The sequence below is a fragment of the Mauremys reevesii genome, linkage group 1, assembly GCF_016161935.1.
Source record: "Mauremys reevesii isolate NIE-2019 linkage group 1, ASM1616193v1, whole genome shotgun sequence".
Classification (NCBI taxonomy): Eukaryota; Metazoa; Chordata; order Testudines; family Geoemydidae; genus Mauremys; species Mauremys reevesii.
In genome coordinates this window covers 30,423,379-30,437,006 of record NC_052623.1, presented here as the reverse complement: position 1 = coordinate 30,437,006, position 13,628 = coordinate 30,423,379, and the positions used below count along the sequence as shown (strand labels likewise).

Genomic DNA, 13,628 nt, shown 5'->3' with positions numbered 1-13,628 from the left:
AATTTGGATCAGATCAAATGGTGCAGTCTTTAAAGTGACTTGTTCATTCAAATGTCTTGCAAAATGTGGAAACTTGAAACTCAGCTGCATTTGCAGTTTTATATTCTCTTTTTACAGTGTTCATTGCTACCTCTCTCTGGAGGGACTGACTAGGGAGGCAAAAGTGTTTTACTCACCAAAGAAATAGGTTGGAAAATTCAATAGTTTTTCATATCTCTTGCCAAGCACAGTAATTACACAAACTCCAGCACATATTTAAAGAAAAGTAGCATTTCTCCCTCATGCTGGCTTTGTTGATACTAATGAAGAAGTGAGTTGATATGAAAAAGCTGTAATTGGAAATATGGATGAAGAAATTGAAAAATGAGTTAGCATACGACTATCTACTCTCAGTAAGAATAGTGCTAGGCTTTACTTAAGCAGACACTGGCATACTGATTTGCCAGAAAGAAGAAGCTTATCCACATAACTAATATATATTTAGCTGAAAATACCATGGGCAAGCTATCTTGTGACAGACAGAACAAGAATAAGTTGTCCCATGCATTGTGTCTTACTCTCTTAAAGAAGGAAAGATGTCCCTCACCACAGAAGAAGAGGTTTGATCCCCTTTTTCATGCAACTGCCTGCGCTAGTATAGAATTGTGGATACTTCACCTGGTCTTCTAGTGCCTCTCTTCCATTCCCTAATTGGCATAGATGTTAGAACACTTTTTCCTACTGCCTAATTTAACATTTCCCTTTTCCAGTTTTAGGCCATTACTCCTCTTACTATCCTTAATTAACCACCTTAAATATTTCTTCTTAAAGCATTTTCATGTTGGCTATTATCATATCCCTTCTCACCTTTTCTCTAAGCTGTGTGTATGCATTGTTAAGCTCCAAGTGCAGGGACATAATCAAAGACTCTTTGTCTCAGCTCAGTTTATCTCGGTATGAAAATGGCCTTATTATATCTCCAGTAATATGCACTTTCTATTATAAGAAATGTCCTAGGAGCCCACACACAGATCCACCACAAAACCCTCTGCTAATGCAATGGTAAGTTTGCAGAGGGAAAATAATATTATTAATAAAAACCCAGGAAATACAGAAATTAAGGCTTCTACAGCAAGACGAGCTCAGCTAGGTTGTACAAGTTGCATTCTCTATGCCTGTTTTTGGCTCTTATAAGTACTTAGCAAATGCCTAATTATAAGCATGTGTGTAGTTCCATTGAAATCAGTGGGAAAAATATCATAGGAGCAAAGACTTCAGAGGTGATATTTACTCATATGCTAATATTTGGACCCAGCAGAGCAGGCAATAGCTGTGTTTCTTTCTATCAACTCTTCCTCTATCTGGTGTGGAGTCTTCATTGTTCAGGCAGCAAAACAGAAACCAAAATGAAAGTGGGGCCCTGCACTGAGTATACACTGCCCAACCATTTAGTGGGACAAGACATCACACATACATAGGTATCTAGCTGAATCAAGGCCTTAACACATAGCTTAATATCGGTCTAGGTACCTATGCTGCAGGTACCTCACAGATATCAAGAGATTTATCCTCACAAAACCATGGAAGTTGGGCAAATGTTACCCCCATGTAAAGATGGGGAATTGAAACATAGGGCTAGATTCACAAAGGGGTTTAAGCATCTAAGTCCAAAATTTAGATCCTCAAAACCTCCACTCAGCTGCCACTTAACACTGTAGCTACCTAAACTCCCTAGGTGCCCACGTTTCCACTGATAACAGAGATGCCAAGGTCTGGCTGTCTTTAAGAGTGCCCAAAGAGTGAGATTCAAGGCCAAAGAAAGAGACTTTCCAGGTGGTGGCTTAGATAATTGCTTAATTCAGGGACTCTCATCTTTGGTCCTTGGTGACATCCAATAGTTCGGGTTTTTAATCCAACGAGCACTTAGTAGTTTGTTTAAAAATGTACACTGTAATATTCCATATGAAACACTTAAATGTCCTAATTCATACTAAAGTCTAGGGCATGTGAGAATTCTATATGCAGTGCAAACCAGGGGATTTTAATAAAAACAATTATTTGCTGGTTGGAACAACAATCTAGATGGTTGGAGATCTCTGACAACATGAATTTGTCCAGTGTGATTTAAATTTTGAACTTTATTTTGCAGAATTCACAAACTTTTGACCAATTCCTGCAGAGGTTTAGTGGGCAAACTCATATTTTTTTGACCTTCGAGTATTCACACACACAAAGATAACCCTCACGTAGCCTCCTCTCTCCTCTCAAATGCAAATAGAATGCAGGCCTGTAGTCTCCACGGTTACCACAGTACACAAGCTTTCCAAGCTCTAAGGCCTGGGCCTGAGGCCCCAGCTATATTATTGTCTCTTGGAGTGCCTGGGTAAAAATATTTTAAATCTTTATATATTTACTCAAAATGCATGAGATAAGCCTAGGCATGTGTGTGAGAGTGAGATAGCATGCTAATGCATGCACCTCATACCCAGTGAGTGAGACTTAACACATCCATGGGAGTTGTGGGGAAGGGATAACTCAGTGGTTTGCACATTGGCCTACTAAAGCCAAGATTGTGAGTTTAATCCTTGAAGGGGCGGTCTAGGGCAAAAATCAGTACTTGGTTCTGCTAGTGAAGGCAGGAGGCTGGACTCAATGACCTTTCAGAGTTCCTTCCAGTTCTGAGATAACTTTATCTCTTACTTTAAAAAAAAAAGTCTCTTAGGTACCTAAAAATCTGCCATTGTGCATGACATACAGATGCCTCAGTGCAGGCACTCAACTCACATTTAAGCCCCAGCAAAATCCTCAAACTTGGCATTGCCCCACCTATCTCGTCTGTAGAGCCAGTGCAGAAGGTGTGCTCAGAGGCCATCTGACCAATCATACCCTCTACAAAACACTAGAAGAGAAGCCTCCACTGTCCCCCTTATAATGATTAACCCAGCTGTTACAACACTGACCCAGGATGTGGGATACCTAGGTTTGGTTCCACCCTTACCAGGTGTGGAACAGGGAGTTACACCCCAATTTCCTGTTTCTTAGGAGAATGCCCTGCCCCCTGGGCTTTGGGATCTTCTGAGGTAGGTGTTCCTTGCGTTCTTCTGTTGAAGCTCTTCCACTTGGTATTAAATCATTAAATCATTGTTGGGCCGGAGACAGAGGGAAGGACTGTATAATACAGTGGTAGGGCTCTCACCTGGAACATAGGAGTCCTCAATTCAAGTCCCTATTCCAATGTCTATTTTAACTAATAATTATTTATTAAAGCTTAAGTGACCCACACAAGAAGTCTGGGGGCAGGGATCAGAACTGAACCTAAATATCCTGCATTCTATTTTAATGTATTAGTCACAGGACAATCTTGTCTCTCTTTCTAATATTGTCAAAAGCATATCATAAAACAGACATGAGTAGCAACACAGGCTCATTAGCATTGCAGTAAGACTTAATTTCTGCAATTTATGGTCCTTAATATTCAGCATTTTAATAGTTATCTTTTATTGTTATATTTACACCAGCATAAGCTAGTTCCATACATTGAATGGATAAGATAATTGGCTTGAGTTTCCAGTGAATGACAGTTGTTCCAGTGAGTATTAATCTTATAATAGCTGCTACCTATTACTATAACTGGATGACATAAGAGAATGTTTATCTGTAACTTCATGTAGAATTTAATTCCTTTTTCACCCCCATCCCCGACATGCATGTTACCCAGGAATGCTGTTCTTGACCCAGTAGTTGGATGTTCCATGTCTTGTCCAAAGCAATTATCGTTTGAATCCGGAATAAAGAAATACAAACAGGATGATAATTACCAGTTACTCAGCTGGTCATTTGGTGTTCTTGTTTAGTCTTCAGAAACTGATAAAGGGCTCTTTTATTATTATTTCTTTTCAGGGGCATTTTGATGAAGTCCTAACAAATGAAAAGCAACTTGTTCTTTCGGTCAGCTACAGAGTCCAAGTGACTCACAATCTTAAATGGATTTTATTATCACAATACACATGTGAGGTATGGAAATATTATCTGTATTTTACAGATCTGGGGAACTGAGGCACAGAGTAGATTAAATTATTTGCCCATGGTAACACAGTGGTCCTATAGCTGAGATGGAAATTGAATGCTGATTTACTGAGTCCTAGTCCTGTGGCCTCTCTACTAAACCAGGCTTCCTACCCTGCCCCGTGTTTCACTGAAGAGCATGCAGGGGGAATTTATTAGGGTAAAAAGTAAAAAAATAGCTTTAACTCTAGAAAAGCAAAGCTGAATAACTTGTTAGCTATTTTTAATACCCTTGCACTTATGTGGGGAAATTATTATAAAGTAGCCATGCATGCCAGTAACTGAAGCTTAGTTTGACGCTCACTAAGGCCAAATGAGGACAAAGAGGATGACCCCCAGGACATTTACAACTAATGATACTGCATTAGGCCAGTACTTGAATGGTTAAATATTATAGGCTAACTTTAATTATAAAACATTTCAGGCCTTCGGTCAATCATCTTTCTCTTGCTCACCTTTCCTATTTTGACTCCACACACATTACTCAAATGGTTTGAACCAGGTCCGTCACCATCTCTGCTACTTAATACTGGGGAGGCAAGGTGGGTGAGGTAATAGCTTTTATTGGGGCAGCTTTTGTTGCGGAAAGAGACAAACTTTTGAGCTTACACAGTGCTCTGAAAACAGCTCTGTGTAAGCTTGAAAGCTTGTGGGTTTTTTTCACCAACAGAAGCTGGTCCAATAAAAGATATTCCCTTGCCCACCATGTCTCGCTAATATCCTCAGACCAACAAGGCTACAACAACACTTCCAATGCAAAACTGGTCATTTCAGCTTGCCTCTTATTCAGAGACATACCATAAGACCAAGTGCAGTATGAATTTTATAATAAATACCTGATGTGGTCCAGGATTATGCCCTGCACTTTTTTTTTCTGTCTCTAACACCTTTGATCCTCAGATTTTTTTGTGTGTGTTTGTGTGTTCTTGCTCCTACATTCTGCTACTAGCTGAAGTACATTCTGCTACTAGTTGCCTGAGCATTGGAGGAAGGGCTTGTTCCAAAGCCCTCTGAAGTTAGTGGAAAATGTCCCATTGATTTCAATGGGCTTTGGATCAGACCCAAAGACAAAGGATAAATAATCAACTGAACTAAAATAAGCCTTAGTGGTTTCTCCCCCTCTTTTGACAAAGGGCCTTGATGAGTTTTCATGCCCCCTTTCACTTGTGCTTAATAAAGCTAGATGAGAATTTGACAGAAAATGCAGTTTCCACAAAAATAGGAAAAGTTCAATTTTGCTGAAACTTTGATTTTCTGTCTGAAAAAGCAAAATAAAATATTTCATCTTGGGTCAGTTTGACTCAAATGAACATATTTCACTTCATTAAACCAAACCAAAACCATTTTTTTTAGCCAGTTCAACATTGAACTGCCTCTGCCAACCCCCCTCTGTGGGGGTTTAATGTCCTCATGCTCCCCTATGGAATAGGTTCCCTGGCTGGGCTACATCTCCCATGATGCAATGTGCTCTCCCCTCTGACCAAGCCTCATGGTGCATCATGAGTCACATGACAGCAGATTTCTCATGAGAGATGTAGTTTGCCAGCCCAGAGGAAAGAATAGGGGCATGAGGTGCCTGAACTGCAACTCCCATGAGGTGCCATTGTTTCATTAGCAAAGAGAAAAGCTGAATGCAGGTTAAGCTGAATAAGTAGAACTTGTCCACATGGCTGAGTTTCTTCCAACCTAACTCCACCTCTCCCCTGTTACCTTGGTATCCTGGCAATAGTAGCTCCTCCAGGGAACAGGGGCCCTCTGATACCAGTTTCACTGATTATGTTAGAACCATGGCACCATTGGCAGATGCAGTTTAATGAACAACTCAACGTGAGCTCACAGTGTGAGACTGGCCAAGAGAGCTTACGGAATCCTGAGATGCATAAACAGAAGAATCTTGAGTATGAGTGGAGATGTTGTTTTATCTCTGTTTTTGGCACCGATGCAACCGCTGTTGGATTACTGTGTCCAGTTCTGGTGCCCACAATTCAAGAAGGATGATAATAAAGTGGAGAGGGTTCAGAGAAGAGCCATATGAATAATTAAAGGATTAGAACTCATGCCTTATAATGACAGACTCAAGAAGTTCAATCTATTTAGCTTAACATAGAGAAGGTTAAGGGGTGACTTGATTACAGTCTACAAATATCCATGTGGGGAATGAATATTTAATAATAGGCTGTTCAGTCTATCAGAGAAAGGTATAACATGATCCAGTGACTGAAAGTTGAAGCTAGACAAATTCAGACTGGAAATAAGGCATACATTTTTGACAGTGAGGGTAATTGACTATCGGAACAATTTACCAAAGGTCGTAGTGGATTCTCCATCACTGATAATTTTAAAATCAAGATTGGATGTTTTTCTAAAAGATAGACTCTGGGAATTATTTTGGGGAAGTTTTATGGCCTGTGTTATGCAGGAAGTGAGACTAGATATTCTCCATGGTCCCTTCTGGTCTTGGAATCGATGAACTTTGAACTGACTCAGAATAAAATGCTTTGATTCAGTTCAACAAACCAAAGCAAAAATTTTCAACATTTCTGAGACAAATTTTTTCAGGTTCATTTATTCATTCAGTGAAACCTTGAGATATTTCAACTTTGTATCCTGATCTGGGATAAAAACAAATGTTGAAATATTAGAATTTCCCATGCGATGGATGTTCCAATTTTTACTCAGCTGTGCTGCTTATCTCTTTTCCTAACTGTGATGGGGTATATCAACACCATTCTGCCAGATCCACTAGGGGATTAAGAGACCAAGTAGATACCTCCTCAACTGTGACTACTTGGTGGTCAACAGATGAGTTAGGAGACTACAGACCAGGCTGGGGAGTCTAAGGGGACCCAATTACTGTTGCAGTAGTAGCAACAGCAGCAAACTGGCAGGAAATGGCATAAAGAGCTCCAAGGAAAAAGCACAGGAAGGAGATGGTCTATGAAAGGGGCCTGGGGGCAGATGAAAGTAGAAAGTGTCCCAATGAAGCAGAAGTGAGTCTGTGGGAGCAGATCTTAGTTGTTTAATATGGGGTCCCTGGGCTGAAATCCCGAGTATAGTGAGGGTCTAGGTTCCTCTACCTGCCAGCAGGAAAAGGGATGTAAGGGGGCTGTGACTACTGAGCCCTAGGTGGGGCTGAAAACCTGGGATACAGTAATTAGATTTCTTTGTTGGACTCTTTACTACCCCACAAGGAATGGGGACTGTAAGTGACCTGGCCAGAATGCTGAGTTGTGAGAATGGGTAAACCACCACAGATTTGGACTGGCCATTGCAAGGGGGCCCCAGCTAAAGAGGCTGCTGCACCATGTCTGGCCATGAGGGCCCATTCTGGCTGGTGACTGACCCTTCCACATGAGCATGTTACCAAATATTGCAGCCCCTTACTCACTCAAGTAGTTTGTATGTGTGAAGCCCCACTTGCTTTAGCGAATGCAGAGTTAGCAGGACAGTGTCCATAGGCTATACAGGTGGCATTTTAAATGCATTCACTAGTGGCTTAACTCTGCTCCCAGTGAAGTTAAAACTATTGACTACAACGGGAGCAGAGTTAGGTCAATGCTAAATGCTGAAAAGGAAAATATAAAAGCAGCAAATGGACATGAATGTTGAAATCAAATGTCATTTAAGAAATATCACTGCCCCTACTACCACCCTGCATGATGAAATGCAGTGCTGAGACCACTGGACGCTAAATTACTGTTGCCCAAGAAATGAGAAATAGAGGACTAGTCAATGCTCTAGGTGTCTGCACAATGTTATTTAGCATGGCATTTCTGTAATTGTGTCAGAGTGGGAAAAATTCAGCGTTCAATGCCCTTTCAGTTCACATTTCCACTCGTGTGCTGGAGTCACTATAGAGGGCAGGAATATAAAATGTATAGGAATGCTGGCTGAGTAACCAGGACTCACTCATGCCTTATCCAGTTGCCTGTCTCTTTGTTTCTGCTGTTGTATTTCCCACATCTAAGAAAGGGAGTAGTAGGTTTTAAGTCTACTGCACATTACATGCTCTACTTAGAAGAAGCACACAGATGCCACATAAAGACTTGAAACAAAGGGTACATCCAGACTACCTGCCAGATCGGCAGGTAGTGATCGATCTATCAGGGATCGATATATCGCGTCTTGTCTAGACGCGATATATCGATCCCCGAACCCGCTCCCATCGACTCTGGAACTCCACCAGGGTGTGCGGTGGTAGCGGAGTCGATGGGGGAGCTGCAGCCATCGATCCCGCACCGTGAGGATGGGAGGTAAGTTGAAATAAGATACGTCCACTTCAGCTACGCTATTCCCATAACTGAAGTTGTGTATCTTACATCGACCCCCTCCCAGTGTAGAACAGGCCTGAGGGATGATTCTCTTACAAAGCAGGTCATTCTGCTAGCACGCCACAGACTGTGTCACAGGAGCAGCCTGAATTCAGAGTGTGGTGTGTGGTTTCATCCTGAGATACAACAGTGCATAGCCTTTGTCTCAAAGGCCCATAAGAAGCCAAAGGTTGGTTCAGTTCCAGCCCGGAACAGTCATTGCTATAAGGTAACTGTTCCGTGGCCAATATGAAATGTGTGCTGTTTTCAGTCCGTTATGTGTCCACACCACACATAGAGAAAATCCTCTATCGCCACCATCATTCATCAGCACCCTTATGACATTCTGTCCCCCTGGTGGGGTGATTCTGTGCTCAGCTCTTCCCATTAAGTCTCTGCTTCTAAGAGTGGAGAAGCCCCAGGAGGCAGAGCAGTGAGATACAGTAGGGATTGAGGAAGCAAGGAAGCGTTTATAGCAACTGTAGCTCTAGAGAGCTGGAGATGGAACTGCAGTGTAAACGTTGCTGACTCCCAGCTACTTGGGACTCAAATGAGGAGAAAATTGGCTCTTGTACTTGCCAGAACCAAACAGTTGGTAAGTCTGGGTGTAAAGATCAGTTCAGCATGGATGCAGGATCCCCACTTAGTCTTGCAAGAATTCTGGTAAATTTCATGCTTCCAGTTGACCTAGATATACCATTAGAACAGCCTTTATCTGAGTACTCCAGGACTTCTGCTTCTGGTCCGGGTGGAAATGGGAAGCAGGAGCACATGGGTATGAATTAAAAGTAGTAGTAGTTATTCACTTCTTTTTATAAATACAACAAAGGGTCAAGGTTGGTTTCATATTTGCAAGAAAGTTTAGGTTGGATTTTATTTTATCTAAACCAATTCCCCTTTTCTTCAAATACAATAAAATAGGAATCTTTGGAGCTCAGAAAAAAACTTGAAAGCCCCTTAAGAAAAAAATGGACTGCACATAGAGCTCATTGTTTCTGCATCTGTTTTACTTCCAAAATCAATCATTAGGTGTCTGATTGGCTGTTACCAAACATCTGACCTGAAACTTTCTTATGTAACAAGACTGTGCCTCTCCAATGTGTGACAGTGAGTGGATATATTCCATATTCACCAAGAGTAGGATTGTGGAAATCCAACAGGATTATACTTGCCACTGAACCAGTGGGGAAGGAACAATTGGTATAGTGGGGGTGCTGAGAGCCATTGAACCAAACAGTAAACTGTATATGAGGGGGTACTGCAGCACCTCTAACACTCTTAGTGCCAGCACCTATGCCCTGAACAGGGGCTAAAAGGAAGCTGACACCTGTAGATTCATTTGGAGCATTAAATTCCACAACATCCTGTTTCTCCCTCTGTCCACATGGATCCCTGGGAACCTTTAAGCAAGCCATACCACTCCCTGAAGACATCTCTTATAAGTAGATCTTAGGGCTTTTAGGGGAGGAGAAGGCAGCAATGGAGGAAAGGAGACTATCTGGGATGAATGGGGCTTTCAGAAGCTTGGAGTGAGGTTCACAGATATATCAAACCCACACTTGGTTCAAGGGGGTCTACAGTGCAGTGCAAATAATTACACTGGAGTTTGCTAGAGCTGTGTGATTTTTCCCATCAGACAACACTCTCTGAAACTTTCATTTAATTCCTCGGCTTCTGTACTGGAGAACAGAGCTATGTCCTTTGGAGACTGACTTCAAATTTAATGACAAGTAGCCCGCTGTATTAAATCTGTGCAAACATTCTGAATGTAGCAATGTTTTTATTTTATTTGCCTTAGTGACATCTTTGAATATTTTTGATTTAACCAAACAGTTCATGTTTCTAGAGGATAGCAATGTTAGTGTGTCTAGTAAATCCCCTTTCCTATTGCTAGAAAGATAAATTTAATTTTAATTTCAAGGAACCCTGGAGCATTTGGGCAATGGTCTGAGATCGGGATTTTCAAAGGTGCTAGGGAGGCATTGGTCTAACTCTGCTCCTTTGAAAATCCCACCCTGAATATCCCAGTACAGTACCATTACAGGGAATAGCAGCAATCTCTGTGTGTGTGAGTGTGTGCATGTGAATGTGTGCCTGTGCGTGCACACCTTTTGGTTCCTATACACGTAATTATTCTAATTGCACTATTAGTGCAGAGTGTAGTCTCTCTTCTTTTTAATTTCAATGAGAGCAGAGTTGGGCCAGTGCTGAGCAGTTTAGAAAATTCTACCTTGCATAACAAAATGATTACTGCAGGAAGTATGAAGGGGATGTGTAGCTTGTGCCTTAGGTGTCAGATTCAGAGAAGGATTTAGGCACCTAAATCCCAAACTCAGGCCCCACTGGGATTCACAAAAACCCTGCTCAGCTGTCCCCAATCCCCGGTGATGCCTAAAGTCACTTGGCACCTACATTTTTGCAGGAAAAGTTCTGTAGGTGGCTATGTTTCTCTCTTGGGCATGCACACTGCAGCCCCATGCCAGGCATCTACCTAAGCCCCAGAGCAATGCACAAACCAGGAGAATTAGGCATTCCTCCACCTGACACAGCTGCTAGCACACCTACCAGATCAGGCCTTTCTAGACGAGCTTAAATCAAATAGCAAGGAGGGAGAACTCCCTCATACCTTCTAGCCCAGTGGTTAGGAGAGTCCCTTGGGAGACCTTTGGTTCAAGTACCTCCGCCACCTCAGGAGGAGAAGTGATTTGAACTGGGATCTGCTACTTCATAGATGCCTGTCCTAGCCATTGGGCTATGGGATGTTCTAGGGTGGGACTCTCTGTCTCTCCTGTTGAAGCTGTTAGACTGTGCATGAATAAAGAAAGAATCACTGAGCCAAAGCAAGACAGCAAGCACGAGAATGACTCCATAGCTATATAGTGGTTAGAGCAGCCCCATGAGAGACCCAGGATACTGTCCCTCTGTGCCGATGACTCTTTTAAAATTATTTATCCACAGTGGAACAGCTTCAACACAGAGAATAAGGGAGCACTGCATCAGAATATCCCATAGCTCAATAGTTAAGGCACTCCCATAGCAGATCCTGGTTAAAATGCCTGCTCCCCCATCGGGTGGATGGGAGTTTTGAACTAGGGGGTCTTCCACATCCCAGACGACTACCTGAACCATTGGGCTAAAAGTTATGAGGGAAGTCTTCTCCATAGGCACCCAATGCCAAGAGAAGATTTGCAGCTGAGAAACCCAAGCAGACAGCTTACCAGTCACCTTGACATCTCCCAATGTCTATTTTAGGCAATGAGCTGCCTTTTGTGCATCCCAGTCTGCGATGCCTGGTATCTCTCCATTCATTGTACGGGGAGCCTAGGTGCCGAACTCAGGCTTTGTGAATCCTAGTGAATCCACAGTGATGCTCAGTATCACCATGCCTAAATCTCTTTGCAAATCTAGCCCTAGGTCTCATAGTATTTGTACAGAATCCACTCTTCGTCTTCGTCTTCATCTTCTTCGTCTTCTTTTCAAAGATCCAGGGATCAAATAAATCTTTATATAATGACTGTTAATATTCATTCTGGCTTTTCTGTTTGTTCCCATCTCTTCCCAAAGTATATAACACACCATCACAAGATGCAGAGTAGCAGCTCATCACTTCACACACAGTAGAGCAAGACTTTTCAGTAGCATGGAAATTTAGTTTATTATGAGAAGCAGATTCTCACATAATACATTTGCATTTGACAAGCTGAGGAGAATGGGTTTTAATTATTTCACCTCAATTTTAGCACAAACTGTTACAGTTATCTCTCTGCAGAACGCTTATCTCTAAATTCCTCCTAGCTCATAAGTTTGAAAAAGTTGGGATTTGCTCAACCCTTTGTTAATCTCCCACATACAACTTGGTTAATTTAAAATTAATATTGCTGGACGGCATAGCCCAACACAAATCATAAAGAGCAAAGAAGTAAGCCATTAAGTCACTCAACACCTCATTTACAACTAATACATTAGTTAAGATCCTCCGTTGGTGTGAACTGGTATAGCTCCATTGATGTTTCTAATGCATGTAAACATAGAAATATCAGTCCATACATGGTGATATTTATGAGGCAGGTTGTAAACTCATTCTGACAGGGATCATCCTTTTGTTCTGTGTTTGTAGAGCACCAAGCACCATGGCATCTTGGTCCATGACTAGGGCTCCCAGACACCACCACAATACAAGTTAATACTAAATGTATTAAGTACATTTGACCACCACAACTACTTTCCATTTCCAACAGGAATTACTTCTAAGATCCCAGAACGCTGAGATAAAACTACTGACATTTAAAAGCAAACAAGGACCATACAAAACCTAAACCAAAACACCCAGCCAGGGAGATAATCTAGTCTTCTCCCCTTCCACCTTTAAATAATACTCATGTGAGACCCAGGATAAGCTGTTCTCCTTTCTCTATTACATCAAACATATGTTGCGTGGCTTAATTTTCAAGGCCTTTCATAGCCTATCCCCCCACACCTATCATCGCTCATTCACTAGCCAGATGTTGATTCCAGCCTCCAGCTGGCCCATGATGCCAGCCTGCATTACGCACTTGTCAAATTTTCAAACAAGTGCCTTTTTGTTTTCTCCCATGCTGCCCCTAATGCTTGAGAGGAACTCCCCATAAACAGACACAAAGCTACCTCATTATCCTTCTTCAAACTATTCCTTAAAACTCTCCTTTACCACAATGCCTACAAAAAACTTGACAATGGTTAGGTGGCTGGTCTGCCAAGACCACCGACCATCATGCTGACAGTTATCTCATTGGTTCCCTGTACATCCTATCTATCTGTCTATATCCATCTGTCATCTCCTCTTATCAGCCAGCACATCCCTCTCCCCATGCCGCTTCCTGCAGCCCCCATTGGCCTGGAACAGTGAACGGCAGCCAGTGGGACTTGCGATTGTTTGAACCTGCGGACGCTGCAGGTAAACAAACCATCCCGGCCCACCAGCGGATTTCCCTGATGGGCCGTGTGCCAATGGTTGCCAATCCCTGGTCTTGCACAATGGAGTTTTGATACATGTCTGTGGGTCCTAGGCACTACGGTAAGACAAATAATAAATAACTCAGTTTTGGTCCAGTAAAAGTCTGAAGATTTTCAATCTCCTAATCAATTATGGCTATATGCAAGTATCAATTTAAGCTTTATTAGCACTAACGTGGGACGACTCACATGACAGTCATGACTTTGCCACTCTGGAATAATATAACTGTAACCCATGGGTCAGTGAGTAGTATGGGGCCCATTTTGTGCCTCATCCATCAT

The 13,628-nt window shown here is 42.1% G+C and overlaps 1 protein-coding gene across 1 annotated transcript in view; it reads left to right on the top strand.

Moving 5' to 3' along the window:
• The first annotated feature begins 495 nt into the window (after positions 1-495).
• LOC120403139 overlaps positions 496-13,628 on the top strand; it is a 50,026-nt gene continuing 36,893 nt past the window's right edge. Inside the window, exons 1-3 of the mRNA XM_039533943.1 lie at positions 496-634; positions 3,022-3,059; positions 3,880-3,993. Of these exons, the coding sequence (XP_039389877.1) occupies positions 496-634; positions 3,022-3,059; positions 3,880-3,993 (291 nt within the window). The remainder of the gene's footprint in view (positions 635-3,021; positions 3,060-3,879; positions 3,994-13,628) is intronic.